Genomic DNA, 24,367 nt, shown 5'->3' on the forward strand with positions numbered 1-24,367 from the left:
TTACGTTTAGTATTAACATATTGTCACATGGAAATAATGAATAAGATATATCTTATTGCACAGCACTGGGACAAATGAACAAAAAACTGTATGTATCATTAGAAAAGGATCAATTACAGGAACATACTCCAAGACTGTTTCATCTGTCAAGCATTTCTAAAGAATTTAAATCTGTAGAAATGTTATGTCCTCATCGTGCTTCTTTACCAACTCCATTTCCTTTTCTACAGGAAGATTTGTACCAAGTTCATCAACCAGGTAATTTATAAAATTTTATGAAAGACTAATAATTTTATGAAGGAGTAATAATTTTATGAAGGACCAACGCATTATAAACTTATTAAATTATTATTATAGCCTTATTTTTATTGGACAACAAAAACGAGTTATGGATATGGCAAGGCTGGTGGCCTAATACCGGAGCAGAGGATCAGTCCGGTAGTAAAGCAGTTAGATGGCAAGCTGAAAGAAGAGCAGCAATGACAATGGCTATGCAGTATTGGCAAAGAATTCATCCAGAAACTAATAAATATCCGATTTATCTAGTCTGGGCTGGTCTTGAACCTTTGCAATTTATAAATCTATTTCCTACATGGACATATCGCGACGACATAGCGGAATTAAATATAGAGGTATTTTTACATTTTCTAACGTTATTAAAATTATATCTTTCAAACAAATAATTTGTAATTAGGATGGTCGAAATCCTGGAGAAGTATTAACTGTAGAGAGTGAGTTGATTCGATTAACGCAGAGTACGTATCCTCCGGCTCAATTACTACAACGACCACTACCAGAAGGAGTTGATCCTACACACCTGGAGCTGTATTTATCTCAACAACATTTTCAAGTATGTTTTGTAAATTATTAGTGATAAATGAATTCTAATAACAAGAGATACATATTTCATGTATTTTATCAGGAAATATTAGGTATGACTAAAGAAGAGTTTCAAGAACTTCCAGTTTGGAGACAAGTGAACCTTAAAAAAGAAATAGGACTTTTTTGATGAAATGTCCAGACTGCCGATCCTACAAGAAATAGCTGCCCTTGTAAAGCGATTAATAAAGTTTTTGTTAATTGTTTTATGATGTTTATAACTTCAAATTTTTTAACTTCTCGATGTATGAATTCGCGTTTAAGATATGCCTAAAGTTGCCTATCGATAAAAGAGAAACTAATATTATAATGCAGTTAAAGATATTTACTACTATTTCAAATATAATATATACTACATACATACGCGCATGTGTGCGTGCACGAACACAAATAGGTGATTATATATTTTTAATACATACTAAACGTAAATTGGCTTGTGAATATTTCCTTTATATTTGTATGGGCTTTATATTCAATGATAATACAATGTTTTAGAATGGCTTATTCTTACATGTGTAACATTTGTACAAGAGCGACTGTATTCTTTACAACATACTTCATGTTTTTGAACAGTATTCAATGAAATTTCTCAATGTTGCCTTGAGTCTTATTTCATAGCCCCTTATGATCCCTAAAACATCGCATACGTTAAGTTCGAGAAAGGTTATACGTTCACTTTACTTGAAAAAGTTTTTTCCCGAACTTGTGTAGAATGTTACATCATCTTATTATATGTATGCATCAATTGAAAATAACTTTGTTTTATATTCTTTTCGTATTCATGATTTATGTGGTATCGAAGTAAAATACAGCATTTGTATTATAAAATAGTTCAATTTTTTGTTTTTTGACATAAAACATTTTCGACATGAATGCATTGTTTAAATCAATATTATAAATACGTATATACTTATATATTATTTTTTAATATTTGATATTTGAAATATACATAAACAATAATATAAATAATCGAAACATATAATGATGCACATTACCAATTGAATAAAGATTATCTGAAAGCAATTTGATATATTTAAAATTATTTTAATCGTTACTCAATTATTCTTGCACTTTTTTCAGAGTGTAATTAGAAATATCTTCTTCTACATCTATGCTTGTTTTTATCCTTTTATAAACTGACCAAGGCACAACATTATATCAGTATAAAAGAATCACACATTACTTTTTAGTGTTTAATTTAAAATTACATTCTGTTCAAAATTTATTGTTGTGTGTGCAAAGAACACAAATTCACCCCAATGCTTACAATGGTTGTCTATTTTATTCTACAGTAATAATATGTTATGGAAAGTTTATACACACATATATAGAATAAGGTGTATAATATCGTTTTGGATAATGTAATTAATTATGCATTTGTATCATGAGTAATTTTATGATCTTTTCATTTATTTTTTACTTTTCTTTTTACATGAAATATTAAAGTGTAAAATCGATTGTATTCTCTATATGTGTTTTCTGTTTTTCAGCAAATTATACATTTTTTAGGCAAAGCATAATTTAAAAATTATTCAAAACAATAATATTAGATACCTTATCTGTATTGTATGTGATTATGCGTGCATGTAAATCCATATTCTAAATCATCTAATATTAAAATAGTTCATCCAAATAATTGATTCTATATTTTATATCTTAATTTAAAATAACCGTGCGTTGATTGATGTAAAATGACACCAGATCCATGACTTCTTTTCTCGCTTTTACGTTCCCCAAACTAATTATCTCGTTATTAATCTTCAAATCCAATTTACAATACTAGGTATGTTGGAATATGACGTTAGTACTTCCATTCAAAGTCATTGGGCATCTGTAGCACACAATTGAATTTTTTGAAGTCTTTTTAGAAGATATTTTAATTGAACTCATTGTCATTTTCATATTTTGAGTATCATTGATAATGCATTATAATTTCATATACAGTATTCAATAATAAATGATAAATGTGAGAACTAACTTTGAAACAATTCTTCTTTTATAAGGAAATAATGTATTATACAACTTCATATACAAATTATATATAACAAATGACAAACATGTATTTACACTTTGCATATTGTTATATGTACTATAAAATTATTACCACCACATGTAATACTTCGCCAAAATAATTGTTTCATTTCTTGTACAATAATAGTCTCTTATTTCTTTCTTAGTATATAAGTTACAAGTAACTAAAAACAGATGTACAGATAAAACGGAGTATTACCATTTAAATATTTACTGCATTTTTCCATCAATGTAAGCCTTTATGGCAGTTTGACATTCTACAGAACACCAATGCTGTATCAGCAAATACGTTTCTGATTCTAATGCTGCATCCAATTTTTTTCGCAAACTATGACGTAACAATGTCTTCGTAGCTTCCATAGACTGAAAATGAATAAACAGAATATTAAATAACAGTTCTCAATGCATATGCAAACAAAGAAAATTCAGGATGTATAGAATAAATATTAATTAGTTTTATACACATCACTGATACGAGTGCAAGAGCACAGTGTTCCTATTTTCATTTTTAATATAACATTGATTCTATAAATCAATTTAGTTGTGTGTATAAAAATGATTATTTTAATTTATTTCCTATTATTCACGATAACTAAATGTTTTAGTTCTTATGTTATAATTAGCAGTAAATTAAATAATACTACATTCAAGTACTGGGATGGTGTATGTATATCCAATTATTATATAGATGGGACAGAAGATATTTATAAAATATTATATATAGAAAAAATATGTAATGTATATTATTACAGATTAATGGAGAGAGTGATTTGCATGAATGTGTAATAAATGCAGTATGTAGCGTAACTCATAACCGATTTTGGGTATCTAGTTTAACAGAAAGACTTTGTCGTTGTTCTAATGGAAAAGAATGTCCTTGGCAATGGACAAGAGAACTTGGAAATTCGTCTATTTCGCTTAACAACAAATCGCACATGAAGGTATGTACAAACATAAATTTCACACACATTTAAACCTATATTTAAAAATTATCTTTTTCTCTTTTATTTTTGCAGTTTTGTGCTCCAATAACAGAACTCAGCACATGTAAATATAATCAAGAAGGAATAGAAATTCATGGTAAAAGTGATAGAAATAATTCTTATCTAATACCATATAATGTAACTTTAAACACCGGAGTAACACAGGATTACATTACTGGAGACTTAAAAAATATACATATCTAGAAAATGATTTTATTATACAAACATTTAAATGTGTAAAGGTAGGTGTTTTCGAATATTTGTAAAATGTATACTTTAATATATTCTAATAAAAGCTTGTATACATTTTAATAAATCTTACTTTACTTTTTTTTTATATAGAGAAGAATGTGCAACACTTATGAATTTTGTGGACATATACGGTCTGATCTATACTCAACATACTATAGATGTACTTGTCCAGAAAATCATTTATGCATTTTCCAAGATAGAAACAAAGAGAATGTTCAAGAACTATTATATTCTGGTTCTGCTTATAAAGGTTACTGTCTACCATTTAACAATGCATAATGTTCACTTCACAAGTCATAATTTTAATTTAATGGACATAACATCTATGTATCTAAATAATAACAATATTATAAAAAAAAACTTGTATAAAATACATACCTGTGAGGATTGCTCACTCATAGCTTTTAGGGTTGGTAGTAATTCAACCTGAAATCTATCAGGCCATAAAACTCGAGTAACAAGACCAGCTCTTAGTGCTTCACTAGCTGTTAGAGTTCTACCACCTAATAATAATTCACTTGTCTGCAATTTTAATTCAAATTTGATTTAATATTACTTTTACTACATGTAAGAACCTTGATTAATTATGAGAAAGATGTAATGCTTAATATACTTACAATTGCACTTCCTAATATATGTGATAAAGTAAATACAGCAGCACCTTCAGCAATTTGCCCTAATTTACCATAAGGTGTACTAAATGTGGCTTTGTCGCTAGCTATCACAAGATCAAATAAAGGCAACATTGTTACTCCAAGTCCAACTGCAGCTCCTTGAACTCCAGCAACAATAGGTTTGTTGAATGATGCTAAACTTTTAATGAAGTCCCTAAGTACAAAAAAAGTGAACTTTTTAATTAATTAAATATATGTAACATATGTATATGATACATATTTATACAAGGATAACTACATACTTAACCGCATCTGCCATTTCCTGGGCATGTATCCGCCGTTTTTCCTTATTTGTATGTAGCAACATAGATAATTCGAGACCTTCACAAAAACTGCTACCTGTTGATGTTAATAAAACAACTCTACAATCATCATCCTTTTTTAGAATTGATAATGTTTCACGAAATTCTTGCATCACCTAAAAGAATTAATGTAATGTGATATATAAATAAAATTATGTATTTATAACATAAAAAAAAGTACTAAATATATAATTTCCTCCATAATTTTATTACCTGGAGAGTGAGAGCATTTCTTATTTTTGTTGAAGATGATGGTGTAAGTATTAACTGCACAAGATTTCCATGTCGACGTATATTTATTTCCTTATTACTAAATTGACTTCGAATTTCCATTTTTGTTTTATTATTATCTGATTCTAGTGTTTTGGTTGTATTTGCATTGACTAAAAAATAATCTTATTCAGTACCTCATGTACTACATAAGAATGTAATTATTATCATAATTTAGTAAAAATATAAAAATTTATTATAAATACGAAATACTTTTACTTTTTCAAAAATGATTTCACCTTTATTTTTGCGATTTGTTGCTGAATTTGCAGACCGACTCCCAGCATTGACTACTGATAGCGCATTTGCAGCTTCTGCAAGGCAGGCTGAAAGTTCATCTTCTTCTTTGGAAAATTCTTCATTGTTATCTGGTTCATTTGTTTTAGCAAATGTAACTTTGTTCTTTGTAGTTTTCTTTGTTTTTGATGTTACCTTACCTGTAGCTGTACCATTTGATCTTGTAATAACTTTCCCTAAACCATTATTAGTTTCGTCTGTTTCTGGTTGTTTGGGATTTTTATCAGCTTTTTTTGAATCCAACTTTTTATTAAGACGTTCAGGAAATACCATTTTATCCTCTACAATGTCAACAAAATCAATTCCTGTGTCACTTTTTTGTACAATCTTCTTTTTACTTTTTTTTACATTTATTTTTTCGTCTTGTGAATGTCGTCTTTTTGTAGATCTTAAGGAATGGAATCCCCCTTCATCAACTTTAACTCCTTCATTTTTCTCTGGAGTATCAATACTAACTCTAGGACTTCCAGATGCACTGGAAAATGAGCTAGATGAATGTCTCCTAATTATAACAGATGCATCTGCTGCATTTCTTATTTTTGCAGGTAAAATAAACTCTTGAGATAAATTTATTTGTTTTATTGGTGTGGCTTGATCTCCAATTTTTTTATCTACTTGCATATCATTCAAATATATAGAAGTCCTTTTAGATCTTGGTTTTGATACACCTGCTGAAGTACGTAATCTTAAAACTGCATTACGTACTAACTTCTTTCTAAGTTTAAGCTCACGTTGTACTTTTTGTATATCCATAACTTTTGCTTGAGATTTGGTAATGGGAACTAATCTTTTTTTATCTGGTTGTTCTACATCGTACAATAAATTTACAACACCTTCATCTTGAAGTAATCTATCTATTTCGTTTATGATTTTCTTTTTTGGTTTAGAATCTCCAGCATTATTTTCTGTAGATCGTTTTGCCTTTGAAACTATCTTTGATCCTGATTTCTTTGATGTGTTTAATTTAGTTTTTAAGGTAGCAGTTTTCTTATTTGAAGATATGTTTTGCCTTAATATCTTTTTTACTGCTATATTTTGTTTAACAATAGATTGTGATCTCTTTTTATTAAGATTTTGTTTTGAAGTTTTTATATTACATACATTTTGTGTATCATCAAGTTTGTCTAATGTTATATCTACTTTATTATTATTTGTGACATGTTCTTCTGTTATTTCATCTGTTATTATGACATTAACCTCATCATTGGGAAGCACCATGGTCTCCTTAGATACATGATTTTCAGTTAACAAGCTAATGTCAGGTGGAGCTTGGTCTTGAGGTTGCTTCTTGCCCAATGAAAGTTTTCCTTTATATACTTTTTGACGTTTTACAATGTTCTGTTGTTGTTCATGCTCCCTAGCTTTTTCTGTTAGTTTTCGTTTTCTACCTGATCTTGACTCATCTACTCGTATATCTTTTTTTCTTTCTGAAGTATGGGATTCGATAAGCAAAGAAGATGAAGCATAATCAGAAGAATTCGTATCCTCTACAGATTCTGTAGTTTTATTTTTTGGTTCCATTCCAATTGTTTCTTTCTCTGTTTTAGATATGATTTTTGTTTTTATTGCTTTAGAAGATTTAGTAGGTGTAGCTTTAATTATTTTCTTCTTCTTCTGTATACTTCTTTTAGATGATGCAATAGGTAATTCCAGAAGTTGTTTCAATGCTAGTTCTCTTTCAACTAAGGGATCAAGTTTTGGTGGTGTGTTATAACCACTTTGTTCAAACTTTACTGAACGTTTTCCTTCCTCTGCTAAAATTGGTGGTTTTAAGTTAGACCAATCAGGATCAACATCACCTTCCAGTATTGCTAACAGTTCTTTATTATCAGAATTGCTTTCTTTGCTAGTTCCTGTACTAGTATTATCTGATGACCTTTTATCACATTGAATAAGGGATTGATTAGTAGGCTGAGGCAATGGTATAAGTGCTGGTAAAGCGGTTCCTGGACTACCTACTAATTTACTTGATAATCTCTGGGTTAGTTTTTTAACAAAAAATATATCAGGTCGTGGTGGTTGTTCTACTACTTTTTGTTTCTCACGAAATCGTTCTTTTAATGCTTCTGCTATTTCAACCTGTGAAGATTGGCTGGTTAAATTTCGACCACGATTAATAGGTATAATTTGCGAAGTTTGACTAAATGTCACAGTATCATGTGTTGAATCTTTTGTAGACTTCCCAACAGCCTGTGATATAGAATGAGTTAGTTGGTCTTTGAGTAATGATTTTATACTATTTTGTTGTTTCTTTATAGTTTGATTGTTATCAAGTTGTTCCTTTGATACTTGCATTTCTTTGTTTTGTTTAGCAACTTCTACAGCCTTCCCATCATCTACAACTGGTTCTTTTTCAATGCATGTAATTTCTTCTTCAACCAGCACAACTGTGCCTTCTTCTATAGTTCGTGTTTTTGTGTCATTTAGTAAACTTTTCAATTCAATTTCTACAGTATCTGGAGTTTTAGATACCGACTGACTATCATCTTCTGCATTTTCAACACCCCAATCATCAAAGATATCCTGAATTACACTTCTTTTGTTAGTTATGCTCACTTTATCTGCTTCACTTATAGATTTATTCCTTCCTTCTGTATTAGCAACATGTGTAGGTACGACAATTTTATTATGAATAATTTTCTTTTCTACATTAATTTTATGTGAACTATCAAAAGATTCAGTCTTGCCATTTCCATTTGTTGTTTCTTGTTCTACATTATATTTTGCATCAGTATTTTTACACTCTTCCTTTATGTCCTCTCCTTCAATATCAGTGCCTTCTTTAATACTTACATTCTTTTCTTTAATATCAATGTCATCTGCAGTTCCTAGATCATTAATTACCCCTGAGGTAATAGGAGTTATAGAATCGTTTCCTGTCTTTGTGTGATTTAATACTTCCTTATTGTCTTTCTGGCTACAATTTTCAGGAACTTCTTGAGCCACAATTTCTGTTGAGATTACTTCTATAATTGTTCCATCACTTTCTTGTGCATAATCTATCAAATTAAATTCTTCATTTACAATTTCAGTGTTCTTCATTTCTTTTTCTTCTGCAGAAACATTTTTTTCATTGGAATTTACAACAGCATCCTTTTCATGTACAGTTAAAACAATATTTTCTTCTGTACTTTCATTCATTTCATTAATAGTTTCTACGGTCAATACCATTACTTCTGAACTACTATCAACTAGTTTAGACAAATCTGTGTCTGTATCCGTGACGTGCAATGTTTGGTCTTTATCATCAAAAGTCTCACTAAGTGTTTTAATTAATGCTTGACACTGAGCATTAGTATCACCAACTGTATCTATATTTAACACTGTACAAACGTTATGTTTCTCAATGTTTTGTTCACCCTCATTTGTATTAAATACTTCAACATTGTTTGTACTTTCTTTATCTAAAGATGTGTCATCTGCATATCTTGAATGATCTCCAACCTCGGTTGTATTTTCTGCTTGCTCTTCTTGAGATTTCTCATCTTCTTTACATTGATCATCAATTTGTGGGTCCTTATCTATTATTTCTTGTTCTACTTCATTAATCGCAGCGTTCTTTATGCTCTCTGTCTCACTACTTTCTTTACTTTCAAATTTTTTATTTAAATCTGTTATATCACATTTATTTACTACTAAAACATCTTGAATTATATTATCTGTACATTCTTGTGACTTATTTTCTTGATTTTCCGGAATATCCTTCACATCCTTTACAATATCAGTCGTTGATTCTGATATTAATGAAGAAGATACATCTACTTTTATCGATGATTCTACTTTATTAATGTTACTGTGCACTTCATCTAATTGTTCCATGGTAAAACATCAAGATTGTTACAATTACTTAAGAAGTCATGGATTGTCCTGTTGATAGAAAACAATTAATGTCATTAATACTTAAAATATATATTACAAATAAAATAGTCAATCAGAAAGAAATAAGTGTCAAAGTTTATTTGTCATTTGCTTTTTTTAAATGTAAATTGAACAGTACGAAGTAGATCCATAATCTTATTATTTACTAAATACCAAATAAAAAAATTTTAAACTATCATAACCTTACTAAAATTTTTAAATCAGACGAAAATGAACTTTTAATTTTTTTCTCTGATTTAAACAAAATAAAATTGCAAACAGTGCACAAAAAAGGTTTAAATAAATTGCGATAGTTAATTTTATGTTAAAAAATACGGAAGTTGTTTTATATCAACTAATACATTTCGACATTCCTGAGAACAATAGTAAATAGTGCGTTGTAGATTCATTTATAAAGTGATATAATTGATTACACGTTGCCCTACAATAATATTATTCGACATGTTTTAATTAATGCCATTGTACTTAGCGTTTTACATTGTTTAATAGTATATTTGTTAAATACATATGTATATATGATTTTAATGGCAGAGGAAGAAACTTACCAACCAGGACTGGCGTATCCATACCGTGTATGTTCCAGTGAAAATCACACATTATTTAAGTTCTGTAAGATTGGTTTTAAAGTAAAACAACTTTATAAACCAAAGATTTTATGTAAAATGCACTTTAATGAACCTCTGATGGGAAAAACGATTACTTCCTTATATCCAAACTCAATGTTTACAAGAATGAAGTCGAAGGTCCGTACTACTGTCATCAATTTAGATACTTTTTCTCAAAGTTTTTTAATGGAATTAACAAATTAAGAGGTATGAGATTTTCATTTATAACTAGAATTGGCATAGGTTCTAAGATATATAATGAAAATATAATCTTTATGAAATTATAACCGGTAGTTAGAAGTAATTAATTAAGGGAGATTATTATTGGACCTTACATAGTAGCGTTAAAATATGAGAAGGTATTTAGTTAGAATTAAAAATAATTCCATTCCTATTTTAGAATATTATAAATAAATATATAATTATACTAAATTATCAATGAACACTTGACAATATAAATAAAGTAAATTATAGAATATCATTATCAAGTAAAATAATTAAGAAGTTATTTACTTTATGAAGAGGTATTTCTGTCAATAATAAAATAAAAAATTTCTTTTATTATTATTTGAAAAAGAGCTTCTTTTTATGCTTCGAATTTTTTCAGCAATAGTAGATAAATATTTATTTTATATGAGATTCATTCATTTGCCGATAGATGACAGTGAAATAGTTTTCTATGTATATTATTGTTTTGGTCATCTTTATCTGTACATTTAAAGAACACATTAATCGTAATTTTTGTATTCTTTTTAGATCTAATTGTAATCATGTTGTTATTTTCCATAATTGAAAACGTGATTATGAATTTTAAAGTGGAGAAGTTAGCTTTACCTATTATAATAAATGTATGATACATATGTAGTGGAACAAAATGTGTATTTTTAAAATGAAATAATAATAAAGACCTTAATATTTATTTCTTTTCTAATTTTAATACTTTATTTTCGCATTAAACTATCTCATTATATGAAATGAAAGTTCATTCGTTTACGTACTTGCACATGTCATTTCAGTTAGGTTATATGTATGATACAAAAAAGTTTTATCAAATGAATACATTGGTCCATGTGATAATTGCGATAAATCCAGATAATTAGTTTTATCGGTTGTAGTCGTTTATATGAATAGTATCTTTCATGTTTTTCCATTAAAAAGTACAGTTTCTACGTGACAGGCATTACTTACATAACCCCGATAAAGACGTTCTTGTCTTAAAAATTTTAAATAGTGACTAATTAAATCGAAGAGAAATGTCTCCAAAAATTGTTGTTGTTGGTTCATGTATGATTGATTTCACTTGGTAAGTGATCATTTTGCTTAACGTAAGTATAAGCAATTTGCTTAACTTTTTAGAAAATCTATAATGTAGGAACATTACAAAATGAAGATTAATAAAGAACAATTTCTTTTTATATGAAAATTAAAATGCAGTTCCTGCAATATTTGAATAACTAAGACTTATATGCTGCATATATGCAGAATATACTGCAACTGAATTATATATTTCCAAAAATAAAATCCTTATATTTAATGTTAGACATGTCGAATACATTAAAAAAATACAAATCTGTATTTAATCGAATGAATTTAAATTAAATATACTTCCTGTCATATTTATTACGTAATTTATTGTATAATTGAATGAATATGTATCATTTTCTAGCTTTTCTCCCCGTTTACCAAAACCTGGTGAAACATTAATTGGTACTAAATATGAGATAAAGTATGGTGGTAAAGGTGCTAATCAATGTATAGCAGCTGCTAAGCTTGGTGCCGCAACAGCAATTGTTGCTTCTGTATGAATTTTAGTTCTATTCGCGATCTTTAATAAATTATACTATAAGCAATAAATTTAAAACAATTTTGTGGTAATTAATTTTTATACAGTTAGGTTCTGATACTTATGCCCAAGAGTACTTAAAAATATTTAAAGAAGAAAATATAGATGTTTCTCACGTTCAAATACAACCAAACCAACACAGTGGAATAGCACATATTACAGTTACCGAGAATGGTGAGTAATAGCCATTAATTCTGATAGAGTTTGATAGAATTTAGTTTTACAAATGTTTAAAGTGCACGAAATTTCTCGAGAAAAATTTGACAATTTTAGGCGAAAACAGTATAGTAATCGTATTAGGATCGAACGCGTTGATGAGTTCCAACTTTGTGGACTCCGCGACCAACATGATCAAGAATGCTTCTATTTTATTATGCCAATTTGAGGTACCTCAGGAAATTACTCTACGCGCTTTAAAGATTCACAAAGGCCATGGTCAGTTGCCCTTCGTAATGTTTTATTCTTCCATGAAACACACACATTAGTTATGGAAAATGGAATGTGATAGGTTTGTCCATTGTGAATGGGGCACCCGCTACGGAAAATGTCCATCCAGATTTATGGAAACTCTGTGACATATTTTGCGTCAACGAGATAGAGGTATCTTCGAACTATCAAATTATAAAAATTAATTTTTTTTTAGGAATTTATTTTTAATTTAATTGTAACATGTATTTATCTGTAGGCGGAATTTATGAGTGGAGTGCAGCTTCAGGGACCGTCAAGTATACAGCAGGCTGTTGAAAAATTCTTGGATAAGGGTTGCAACATAGTGATTATTACTCTTGGAGAACAGGGAGCGGTGTATGCGTCTCAAAGCGATAGAGTAATTAAAAAAGTTTGTACTAGTCACGTTCAGCCTGTAGATACAACGGTACGTTCAATGATCTTGTTTGTTTAGTATGCAGATATAGAATATTTGTCTGTTTCGCTTGTTCTAAGCTTTAAGAATATTTTTATCTTCCATTTTTAAATTTCCTATTTTGTTACCTCCTTATACATCATCTATAGAGAAAAATTTGTTTATGCTCGACAATTAATTTATAAGTCAAAGGGACGACAGTCCGTGAAATCGTATCGCTGATATTCACGATATATGTACAGGGAGCTGGAGATGCATTTCTAGGCGCTCTTGCATATTTTAAAGCTTATCACCCAGCGCTTTCGATGGACGAATGCATCCGAAGAGCTTGCGTCGTTGCCACGGATTCCGTGTTGAAATTCGGTACACACGCGAGTTTTCCGAACAGGAGCAGCCTGTCGCCGGATCTGTTCGCTTGAATTAATAAAAATGTTGTACATTCTATACAAACGACACATCCTTCCGACATCTGTTCCTTCTTTTATTGTTATTTTATGTCGTTGTTCTTCTTGCTTCTTATCTAACTTTGTCATGTTTTGATAATAATAAAGTATTGTTAAAAAAGTAAAATAAAAATGAGCGATGATTGTTTATGTATACTCCAGCTTCATTTTGTCCCGTGTTTTTTGTTGCATCCAATAATAAAAACGAGGCGACTCTTACGCGAGAGGAAATTGTATAACGTTGACTGAATAAAGTTTTGCTGTTCTATTTTATATTACTACTATATCTTAATTAGTGTAAAGTAATCGAAGAATGAGGTTTCGAAATATTAAAAGTGTTTAAAACGAGCCACGAAAACAAATCATAAAATTCTATGAATTCCCTCTATATTCTATTTTCCTTATCGCATAAAATAAACCTGACAGTGGGTCTCAATTTATATTTTCTCGGTATCCAGTGATTCCAACATGTTCGTTGATACACCCATACAAAAATCTCCGATACATTTATCAGATTACGGAAGATAGTGACGCCTATTTTCACAAAATGCTAATCTCTCTCATGCATAGTATTCTGATCAATTCTAAAGTCTGTACCGCAGCACGCCTCTGATTGTCGCTGTTCTTCGAGACTGTACATGGATTTTTATTAAAACTTGTATAACTCTATACAAGTAACGAGCAAAAATCTATGAAAAGATCAGACTCTGATTGCATTGAATTTTAAATATAAATATAATATAAATATTTAAATATAATAAAAAACACTAAATTTTCATATTAAACCTTATTTTAATGTATAAAATAAAATTGATTTTCCCGCGAAAGATTCGTAAAGCATCAAGATCTTCGATCTCGCGTAAAATCCCCGAGACAATGTTTTCAATATTCCTCCGGGCAAAACAATAGGAAAATGTAAGAGACGTTGCGGGAATGGTAGATTGCGAGAACTCATGGAAAATCGTTGTGATCAAAATCGTTCATTCTTTATGTAAGAAACAATATTACGTGAAAGTGTCCAGTTCTGGAATTTGACTGGTTTACGCGAATGACGCGCCAACTAATACAAATCCCATCCATCTAGACCCGGCGCTATTAAACGACTAGTCAGCCGTGTCCTCAAACTGGTGGAACTTCTGATCACAAACGTCACCGCCTGCGTAAGAAGTCTGCCACAGTAAAATATGTCGTCCTAAAATGCCAACAGGCAAAGGAGGTGTGTTAATTACGTGTGGTAACGCGAGGAATCACGATCCACCATCTCTCCCTTTTCTCATTTTCCACGAACCGGTGCCACTGGCCGGTACCAGCCTATTGGCCACTTTCCTTCCTTCATAGATGATCGGTGACGTCTGCGCCGGAAAACACCGCTATCTTACATATTTAAGGGGACGCGTGTTGTTGCAAGAGGAAATGAAACAGGGACCCCATTGACGTCACGACGGCCAATAACGAAGAAAGCATCCACGATGGGAAACTAAATATCACCCGGTACGAAACAGGGGATTGGTCACTCCCGAGGTGGAGATGCGGTGGCTACCACCCACGGTTTCTTTACCTTAAAACTCCGGCAGTGGACAGGGAGAGTTCACTCAGTTTTCAGCAAACCGCCAGGAACGATCCAAGCCTCTTGAAACAGTTCTTACACCTCGACGACTAAATCGAACATTTCTCGGATAAGATTCGGTGAGAACGAGAGTTGAACAGGAACTTGGTCGGAAGTTTCTCGAGTATCGATCGGTGTTGGCAGTTCGTCAACTTTTAGCCTAAAGAAGCAACGATCAATTTGGATCAAATTTTAAACCATGTCTCTATACACCATCGTGGGGATCATTGTTTGTATTCTGCTCGTCAACTTCACAGAGAAAGAATTTACAGAGGCCAGGATACGATCGGAGAGATTCCACGTTCGCCATCAGGGTATTTATCGACAACTCCGCAGGGTACGTCATCTGATCGAGTCTAGTAATCAATGGAGGTCAAAGAATTTGTCGAAAATCAACGACGACGACGGGGCCGTATGGATGAATTCGATAGCTGCGCAACGAAAACGACGCAATTTGGAAATAATAAACGATGGGTTCGTGGTGGAAGTGAGCAGGTTGCAAAATGCATCGATCTGCAATTACACGATTGAACCAGTCGGGGAGATATTTGGCAGCCGGGTGCTGAGCAATCTACATCACATCAAGTGCAATCCAACCGATCTTGGTAACAGGTGTCAGAGTAATAAGCCTCATTGTTGTATACAGACCTATGAAATAATAGACCTACCCATCCCCAATAAAGCGAATGAACCAGTGACGATTTATACCGGATGCGTATGTGCGCACCTTCATACGATTAAAGCGAAGAATTTTAAAATGAAAGGACTGGATTACTAATGATCATAAATCCTAGTGAAGAAATGATATCGACAACGTTCAATTAGATGGAAGTATCAGTTAGCGGTTTGTGTAGGTGATAATCTCACTATCCTAACATTCATTAGTGATAAGGTTAATATTCAGTGGTTTGAAATATGCGTTTAGGATACCGCGTAGAATAGTTACTGTATACTCGTAGTTACTAACTCTGTGTTAATTCAACACACGTTAAGTGCCTTGTTAGATATTAAGAACGCAATATTGTTGTTTCGTTTTCTCGGTCCAGACCATTCCGGTAATTATTCGATCTATATTAAGTATGTAAATGGCTAGTTTTTTTTTTATCAAGTAATGTAGCTTGATAACTATCTGAGATAATATAATGATCAAAGTCATGAAGCCAATTACAATTGTAGATCCGTAAATAAACTTGGAATGTTTAGTGACGTCCGGATACGGAGAATCTTGATTTGCTCAATACTCGTTGTTCCACGGACAAGCGTGTCCTTGTAATATTATGTAATAAGATATTATCTTTGATTATTTATAGAATGCAATCGGTTCTGTTGCCAAACAATGTGATAGACGCGTCATGCGGTTATTTTTTATACGACTATTATTTATACTATTTATTCTTCTTTTATTTATCCTTTGTACGTTATGAGATATTGTAGTTGTAAGCATTATAATTGTCATAATTTTTTATCGAACAAAACAACCTTCAATCTTTCTACGATGTATCGATAATACACACGAACTATTAACATATTTATACTACGATCTTTTTATTCTAGTAGCATCTTTTCCTTTAGAAGTATTTTATATACCTAATGATATATCATAACATTTAATAAAATATCTTATGTCTAACAAATATTTCGTGTCGTCTTTTTCTTATTCCTTTAAGCCTTCTCCTATCCATTTTCACGACATTTCTTACTGAGCTTTTCAGTGATAATAGTAACGCCGAAGAGAATGCAGATTGTCGGTGTCTCAAAGAACATAAATCCATTTGATACTTCACGATTACAGTGGTTATAAAACATGATCGCTATGATTGGTTTCTATGAATTTTTCCCACGTTGTATCTTTTCGTGAAAGATCATTGGAGCTGTTCGGGGATTTACTTTATCCACGGCATTTTAAATTGGAAATGCGACGTTCTTTGCATTGTTCTTTGGATCTCGATGAAGACGCTTCATAGAACTTTCAGCATCTATCGAACATCATCCAACAGCCTTCACGGCAGTTCCATCTCCTTCTTCTTTAATAAAGTTCTTTAATAAGGTCATCAGGTGTGAAGCAGGTACCGGATATTCGCGATCATAGAATGTTACGCATGACTCAGAAAATACCGAGGGACTGAACTCTTGAAATCTTGATCATCAGGACGTCCCACTACGGAAGAGTGAGCCACGCGCCTTCCGACATTAAATTAGTCCATCAGAAAAACCAAAGCACTGGGAGAAACCCTTCTCGACTGACCGACGCAACGGTTACGAAGAAACAGTTACACGTTGCGTTTCCTCCCTTTCCTGTATACCAGAAATGATACTATCAATGTTTAAAAAATTAGCGCGTGATGAAGCGTACAAGTGACTCTTTAATTTATTTTAGTGGGTCAATAAAAACGTTCTGTAAAATGAACGCCTCGATTATGTATTTGCTTGTTGCAATGACTGAAGGAGAAAAAAGTTTTGTTATAAACAGATTCTGTACTTGTTGATCCTGAGCAGATTTTGCCCGTAACAGCAATAAATCTGGTATCAAAATCAAAAAGCTTTCAAACACTCGAGTTGACTTTTCAATGTCTCATGTAAATATCTATGAAAAGACTAAAATTGTTTAAGCGCTTTTTAATCAGTTACTTGACATTGTTCCTAATATTACAAACTTTACCAACACACCGTTCCTTTAATTGATTTTTCACATTGTTGTTTATCGGTGAACTCAATGGCATGCAAGGAATGCCAGTCACCGGTGACCCCCGTGATAATCAACCCGATTAAACAGTTCTTAACATTATAAGTATTATAAACTTTACGGACACGCCATTCCTTTAAATTGCTCTTTATACCATTGTTCATCGGTGATCCCAATGTCGTGCAAGGAACGCTAGTCACCGGTGACCCCCGTGATAATCAACCTGATTAAATAGTTCTTGATATTATCGCTAATATTACAGGTATTATAAACTTGACGTACACACCGTTTCTTTGATTGATCTTTACATTGTTGATCATCGGTGATCCCAATGGCGTAGAGTAAGAAAGGCTAGTCACCGGTGACTCCCTTGATAATCGATCTGATTAAACAGTTCTTGAAACAAATACTGTCGCGATATCAACGAAAAATGAAAAAAGTAATAATACGGAGAAAAAAAATGAAAAGATCGATTCAATCTCGAGCTGGTGACACACGAGGAAATTCGTGCTTATGCTAATCGGCCTACGTTAACCGGCATTTCTCGACCAGATACTCGTGTGTTTCGTACGTAATAAATTGCGACACAAGCCGGTTGTCGGCGACGCTGTGACACGCTCCAGCGGCTCGCGTGCTGCATCAGGAAATCCCGCGGTAACACGCGTCTATACGTGAAATCGTGGCTGAATCAGCGTGCAACGACACCGGTCGCGCGCCTCGCCGCCTCATACCGCGCGAGCGTGACGTACGCACGACATACATACCGGTTGGAATCTCATTCACTGATCGAACGAAGACGCGAGACGCGAGTCTTTTCCCTCTCTTCGGTTAGGAAACCGCTGTCCAGACCGATTCCCTTGCAGCTTTTTCCATAACCGCACGGCATCGTGTCGAGGACACATCCTTCACGGAAAACATGTCGAATTCGCGATCTTACCTCGCGGAAATCACCGGAGGATGTCACATGACTCGGTGCAATGTCGTGACATCGCGTTAAGATCTCTGTGTTCCCCTGACGTGGATATTTATTGATAGAACATTGCTGTTTTATGCGTTTTATCCTTTTCTTTCGCCGAACCAACGGTGTATCATGGAGGTTGCTAGTTATGACGAATATGATTTCATGGAGATGATTGTACTCACCATCCTGAATTTTTACGCGTTCTCTTTATTGTCTCTGTAGGGGATTTCGTGGTTTTGATATCACACAAGATCTAGTTTCATATATAGGCCGCGTAGAAGCTACGTTGATCAACTTCATCAACTTGGAAAATGCAGAGAAGCGATGATGCTGGACTACAGTTAACATTGTTTTTTAGATCTACCTTAGAATTTACCGTTATCTATGTTATCTTGTCGCGTTGAACGAAATTGTGGACGCATGTTATGTAATAAAAATTAATAAAAAATGGAGTTGATTAGTGTGGCTTCTGAGTAGACCTTTCGATTAATTGCCAGGATTCTTCTTTCCTCGTCTTAATAAATGCAACGCGAAAAGATCGTAAATCAAGCACGATATTGTAGGTACATCATGCGCAACTCGTGGGAGAATGATGGAAATTTTCGAAGTATTTAAAAGCATGTGGATATTTTTAAAGAGGAAGAAAACATCGCAAGAATTTGTCCTTTTGCAACAACAGAATATTACGATGTTTTTTCCACGTTTAAAGTGATCAAGGAAATATATGATCGACGAAATGCGCATAAAAAATAGAAGTTTTCAAAGACAGCTTGTTCGTTCTTCTTCGTAACGTCTTCCTATCATTTATTGTACCTTTATTAGCAGCTTTGCAGCGTTAAGCGACATGTGAATCGTTTCAAGAACAACCAAATTAGAAACTTAATATGCGAACGTAGATCCAGTCTGTGATACTACATTCTGATTCACTCGCCATGTACCAATAGTATTTAACTCAACTTGAGTCACAGCCAACTGTTCATTTCTCCTTAAACCTGACATAACCGTTACTTCTGGAACGTTATACTTCACGTAGTATTCGAGGTTGTTCGATGGTTTAATTACAGAACTATTTTTAAATGTTATTAATTGATCTATTAGTTGATAATAATTGAAGAAATAAACGAACGAATAATTCTGTTGGCCCGTGTAAAATTCAGAGGCATCTTGCGAGAAAATTTCCATCGATTTTACTCTACATTGTCGTTGCCCGGTGAAAAATATTTTCAATTAACGGCTCACAGAGGCGAAGGTATCGATAGGGGGAGAGAGAAACAGTTTTTCTGGTATCGGATTTCGAAAGAATAACGGCCGTTAAAGGGTTCATAACGAGCAGAAACGCGAACGGCGTATTCCGCGCTTTTGCGAGGCGGTACACTGAAATTTTATATTTTTCCCCGGCGCAAATAAGAACGCGAAACTTTCATATATTTTTTTTTCCCTTCTTTCCCCGTGTTCCTTTCTTTTTTTTCTTTTTTGTTATTATTTTGTTTTCCTCCCCGGAGAACTCCGCCACCAGTACAAGCTTCAATTAAAACTCCTGAAATACCGTTTATTATAATTTTTGTTCAACAAAGGAAACGCATCGACCGGGAGTACGGCCGGTTTACAAACGCAAAAATGATATTTTTCTTTAATTTTCTGGCTTCCCTTTCAATGGACCGTTGGCGTGTTTCGACGTTAACAGAAACGTTTCGATGTTTTCTCTTAATAGGAAAGCGGGAGAACAAAAAAAAAAAAAGGATAAAAAAAGAGAGAGGATAAAAAATAGAGCAGAATGAAAAAAAACGTGATGAAGATCTATATTTTTTGCACTCCTTCCTGATTGAATTGCTTGATTTTTTAATTTCAATTCGGACAACGTCGGCGAGAACAATCCGTGACGTTTGAACTTTCAACATCCTTGAAGAGAAGCGAGATCGTCTCGAGATCCGTCTTCGGATCCTCTGATTTTTCTTACTAATTCGCCATTCTCGTGTCGTTTGCTCGATACACGATGAAAGCAAGAAGCATCTTTTGTTGGAAAAGGGCGATCTTGAAACGACGAACTTCCTCCCGCCTCGTTTCTCCAAAGTGGAGCACTTTCTGTCGTCGGATAAATGCGATTTCAAGCGAACTCCTTCTCCTCCTTCTTTTCTCCTACATTCTCCTCCTCCTCTCTCTCTCTTTTTTCTAACTCTCTATCTTTTACTTTTATTTCATCCGGATGCCACCGAATCGAATTTTTGTAGACGGAGTTTTGACGGCGAAGACACAACGCGGTCGAAATGGCGGCGAGACGAGTTAAAAGAGAGAGAGAGAGAGAGAGAGAGAGAGGAGCACTTCAAAACCTTCAACAGGTAGAACGGGTTCAAAATAATCCTCGATGCTCTTTGAGACCGCCTTGTACAATCGGTTGTCTTAGTGGCTGTCTGCCGGCAACTTCGTACCCTTTATCTTCGCTGTGTACTTGAACTTCGAACGAAGTTTAAACGCGTGCAACCGCGTTATTACATCTGCGGAAAAACGTCTTTCAGCCCTCTAGCCAATCAAAACGTTGTTCTTTCTAATCAGAGATTCATCCGTTTAATCAACGATTCCATCTATTCAACACATTTCCGCTGTTGCTTTCAAATTGAGCAGCTACCATAACAAGTTCTTAAATAAACGCTCCGTATCTCTGAAACCGTAATGTTTGCAGTAATAAGGATGTAGCTTGAATATTTGAATTGTATTTTTTGCAAAGATATAGGTTTCGTATTAAAAACTTCAAAAGTTTATTACTATGAACTTACTTTCAAGAAGTAACTTTCGATTTTCAATCGGTTTATTCGTGTAACTGGAAAATAGCATAGTCTCGTGATCGCAGCAGCCTTTTCAATCGTTATCACTGTACCAAGATTCGTGATTTTGGTTCTCAAAATTGAGTCATTAAACGTCACGTCCATCAGGCAAGCGCTAAAGAAACAGAAAGCCGAAAACATGTCACTCGGCGCACTTGTCAGCTCGAGCCATTCTTAGTCCGACGGTAACGAGCACGGTTACAGTAGCGAGACGCAGAGAATGAGAGGAGAGGAGTGGACGATCGAGGTAATTGACAAAACGAGCACGACGATCAGTTAAGGGGAAGAAAAACCCAAACGGAAAGGGTGCCGTGAAGCGCCTTGGCCTGCAACTTTAATTTCCGACCGGCTGATAAAAAAAGTTGCCAGTCCGGTCCGTTTCATGAACATCTCGCCTTTAACGATACGCATTATGCCAACGATTTCACATAAGATTTAGTAAATTAAGCAGCGTGTCGTAGTAATTAAATACTTACGAAGATACCAACGGAATTTCCCATGAAATCTCCGTAACAAATTTTTCGTCATTCAACCATGAAAATGTTACACCTATGATTGGAAATATTTTTTAGGAATAAGTATCAACTATTTTTTGCGAATTCAGGCTTCTTCCGATAAATCATCGTTACAGGATCCTGAGAATTCACTCGTTTCATTATCAATGAGTACAGACATGTGTAGATATCTAACCACATATTACTAATATTTTATTTATTCAATGTTGTACCTTTAAATTTCCCATAAACGCGTAAAAATTAGCCGTCTATTAATAAATAAATCCCGCAAGTTGATTGAATTTTTAGCAATTCCAACGTTTCCAAACAGAGTCTCTCTTACGCAGTGTCTGTCCACTTATCATTTCTCTGTTTGTAATCTCTCTGTGTACGATAAAGGTTTGACTACCCAGTAGAAAGAAAAAAAGGTAAGAGCTATAATAAGAACAATTTCTTCCATTAATTTGACAAATGGTGTTTCCTCCTCTCGCTCGATGATCCAAGCGAAAAAGCCCAATCTAGTAGCGTTTTTCACCGGCTTCCAAGGCGGTCGAGAATTGTGGCACGCGACGAAAATTGCAGGTTACTAGAAGTCTTGCCGTATACATATTTATGAGGGTCGTAGAGTTGTTTACTTTTTATTACGAGGGGGGAACGTGATATCCCGCGAGGACAGGACCCCTTTGTTCTTACGAACTTTTTATTTCCGCGATCCCGCGGCCGTGCGCCAGGCCGCATTTCAATCTCGCGGATGAATGCGCGCGCGAACTTCATAAACATCGAATCGCGGTTTCGATATTAAATTTATCGCGATGCCCGGTGCTTACAATGCGAGCGCGTGTCAAGCGTATTTTTTCAATAGATCCGAGACAACCGAGGCCGCAGCTCGGACCGAGGAGAGTGCGCTTAATTCTTCATGTTTTTATCCGGTTAAACAGGTTGCTGGGGGGGGAGGCGAGTGCGTGCTTGCGTACACGCGTTTCTCTTATTCCGTTCCCGGGTGCTCCTCGAGTTTTGTTTCGCGCCACTCTTTTGTACCGCACCCTATTACCCATCGATCCTTCGAACCGATCACAATTGTGCTTGCGCTTGTTGCTCTCGCTAATCGCGAGAGGTCCGCAGCGGGTGCTCGTAAACGCATGACGTCAAACGCGAGAAACGTGTTGGAAAAAAGACAGCGGCGCGGTGAAATTTTCCCCAAAACGACGCGTGAAACGCGGCTCGTTAACGTCAAAGAGAGAATGTTCTGGCTCGGTATCTGATTAGCGAACAAAACGCCGATCGAGTGACGTCAAGCGATCCGCGCGGTCTTCTTCGCCTTTTCTTTCTTTCTTTCTTTCTCGTGGCAAGAAAAACGCGGACAGCTGATCGGGTTCTGAAAGGAAGGAATACGCGTAGGTAGACCTGAAGATGATGACGTGGGTGGGTTGTGGGATATTCTGAAATAAACACGTAGTGCACTGACATTTTAATAACCGGACGAAAGTCCGCTCGATGATCGCGGTGACGGGGATCCTGCGGTTTGCTCTTATTACGCGGTTGGATAAGGCACGAACCTGTTACGAATTTACGTCAAACTATATTTTTGAACGGTAAAATAGAGGATAATAAGGAAGGTGCAGAAAAGAAAAGGGAAAAATAAAAACGCGTAAGGATACTTTTTAAAGCAAACCCTTAAGTGAGGAAAAACATATATCCTTTGCTCGTGCCTGTCCAACGTGGAGAGCTTTCCGGAAACGCGAAGCAGGGTGAGACGAGAACTGGAGCGAAACACTGGCAACTTGGAGGGCGAACCTCGCGTATGAAAAATTGCTTCTACTCTCTTAGGTTCGGGGATGAGGAAGACGACAGCGGCGCGGCGGCGTTTAATTAATCGAAATTTCAGCATGGATGGGACGAAGAAAATCTGAAATTTGTCGTTCAAATGGTATACGAACGTAAAAAATCTGTATGATAAAGTTGCGTTTGACGTATCTGCGAAACAGTATCCGACAATTTTCTTTCGTGGAAACGCGTCGCGGTATTACGCGGAGATATTGCGCTACACGTGGCTGCCTCCGTGTACAATTTACGGTCGACGAGGGTAGAAGGTTCGGGTGAAGCAGACCTGAAACGAGGTTTCAAGATTCACGCTGTTTAACCGAATACCGCTGCGTGACTAATTCCCTCTGTTCGCAGGGTCGCTAGGATTTTTCATGGCTGTTCGTGGAAATAAATTTACCGTCGTAATCTTTAATCATTCATCGGGAAGTTGAAAAAACCGATACGCAAGAACGGGAAAGTTGGTGGCGTCTTACAGAGGTGAGTTGAACGTAAAGTTTCCTTATTCGAGGACCTTGGTTCATGACCCTGTTTAGAGTCTGTCGGATGGCGATCTGATATCTGGCTGATACTTTCTACAACGAGGAGAGATGTTCTTCGTAAGGATGGCAGGATCGGACAGGATACTTCTTCTCGTCCCGGGAAAAAAATCGATCGAATTGA

General features: G+C 34.4%; 4 protein-coding genes across 12 annotated transcripts in view; 3 read left to right on the forward strand and 1 right to left on the reverse strand.

Annotated features, from left to right (window-relative positions):
• The window catches only part of LOC117205153 (supervillin), a 13,059-nt gene extending 11,676 nt beyond the window's left edge, over nt 1-1,383 (forward strand). For 4 of the 5 annotated variants that reach the window (XM_033443285.1, XM_033443287.1, XM_033443282.1 and 1 more), the window contains 4 exons: nt 64-258; nt 358-632; nt 695-850; nt 923-1,074. In XM_033443285.1, the coding sequence (XP_033299176.1) occupies nt 64-258; nt 358-632; nt 695-850; nt 923-1,009 (713 nt within the window). In that variant the 3' untranslated portion in view covers nt 1,010-1,074. Of the gene's footprint in view, nt 1-63; nt 259-357; nt 633-694; nt 851-922 lie in introns of all 5 variants that reach the window. The other variant, XM_033443283.1, reaches the window with a different exon arrangement.
• LOC117205154 (interaptin) lies at nt 1,309-10,370 on the reverse strand. 4 transcript variants are annotated; one of them, XM_033443291.1, is made up of 9 exons: nt 10,113-10,370; nt 5,829-9,555; nt 5,631-5,735; nt 5,335-5,504; nt 5,062-5,237; nt 4,763-4,973; nt 4,524-4,667; nt 3,110-3,273; nt 1,309-2,710 (listed from the first exon to the last, which is right to left on the reverse strand). In XM_033443291.1, the coding sequence occupies exons 2-8, from the start codon at nt 9,505-9,507 to the stop codon at nt 3,121-3,123; spliced, it is 4,638 nt and encodes a 1,545-aa protein (XP_033299182.1). In that variant the 5' UTR covers nt 9,508-9,555; nt 10,113-10,370; the 3' UTR covers nt 1,309-2,710; nt 3,110-3,120. The 4 variants fall into 4 exon arrangements, with proteins under 4 accessions (XP_033299182.1, XP_033299181.1, XP_033299179.1 ...); XM_033443290.1 differs by having other exon boundaries at nt 5,631-5,759; XM_033443288.1 differs by having other exon boundaries at nt 5,631-9,555.
• Nucleotides 3,346-4,525, forward strand: LOC117205158 (kappa-scoloptoxin(11)-Ssd1b-like). The gene is given in 5 exon segments (XM_033443299.1): nt 3,346-3,573; nt 3,663-3,851; nt 3,927-4,046; nt 4,049-4,135; nt 4,236-4,525. Coding segments are annotated over 5 exon segments (693 nt in total). The 5' UTR covers nt 3,346-3,465; the 3' UTR covers nt 4,425-4,525.
• A 494-nt stretch (nt 10,371-10,864) lies between the features above and the next one.
• LOC117205157 (ribokinase-like) lies at nt 10,865-13,471 on the forward strand. 2 transcript variants are annotated; one of them, XM_033443296.1, is made up of 8 exons: nt 10,865-11,069; nt 11,331-11,475; nt 11,839-11,971; nt 12,063-12,189; nt 12,289-12,450; nt 12,524-12,615; nt 12,701-12,889; nt 13,120-13,471. In XM_033443296.1, the coding sequence occupies exons 2-8, from the start codon at nt 11,426-11,428 to the stop codon at nt 13,294-13,296; spliced, it is 930 nt and encodes a 309-aa protein (XP_033299187.1). In that variant the 5' UTR covers nt 10,865-11,069; nt 11,331-11,425; the 3' UTR covers nt 13,297-13,471. The 2 variants fall into 2 exon arrangements, with proteins under 2 accessions (XP_033299187.1, XP_033299188.1); XM_033443297.1 differs by having other exon boundaries at nt 10,865-11,020.
• The last annotated feature ends 10,896 nt before the right edge of the window (nt 13,472-24,367 follow it).

This window comes from Bombus bifarius, unplaced genomic scaffold (assembly GCF_011952205.1).
Source record: "Bombus bifarius isolate JDL3187 unplaced genomic scaffold, Bbif_JDL3187 scf7180000007987, whole genome shotgun sequence".
NCBI classification, from domain to species: Eukaryota; Metazoa; Arthropoda; class Insecta; order Hymenoptera; family Apidae; genus Bombus; species Bombus bifarius.

Bases quoted from the DNA above. Each gene is read 5' to 3' on its own strand.
- LOC117205154 (XM_033443288.1), bottom strand. From the start codon at position 9,507: ATGGAACAATTAGATGAAGTGCACAGTAACATTAATAAAGTAGAATCA. The intron at 5,238-5,334 runs GTAATAAAATTA...TAATTCTTTTAG, and splicing joins GAAATGCTCTCACTCTCCAG to GTGATGCAAGAATTTCGTGA. The intron at 4,974-5,061 runs GTATGTAGTTAT...TTTTGTACTTAG, and splicing joins GAAATGGCAGATGCGGTTAA to GGACTTCATTAAAAGTTTAG.
- LOC117205157 (XM_033443296.1), top strand. From the start codon at position 11,426: ATGTCTCCAAAAATTGTTGTTGTTGGTTCATGTATGATTGATTTCACT. The intron at 11,476-11,838 runs GTAAGTGATCAT...ATCATTTTCTAG, and splicing joins TGTATGATTGATTTCACTTG to CTTTTCTCCCCGTTTACCAA. The intron at 12,616-12,700 runs GTATCTTCGAAC...ATTTATCTGTAG, and splicing joins TTTGCGTCAACGAGATAGAG to GCGGAATTTATGAGTGGAGT.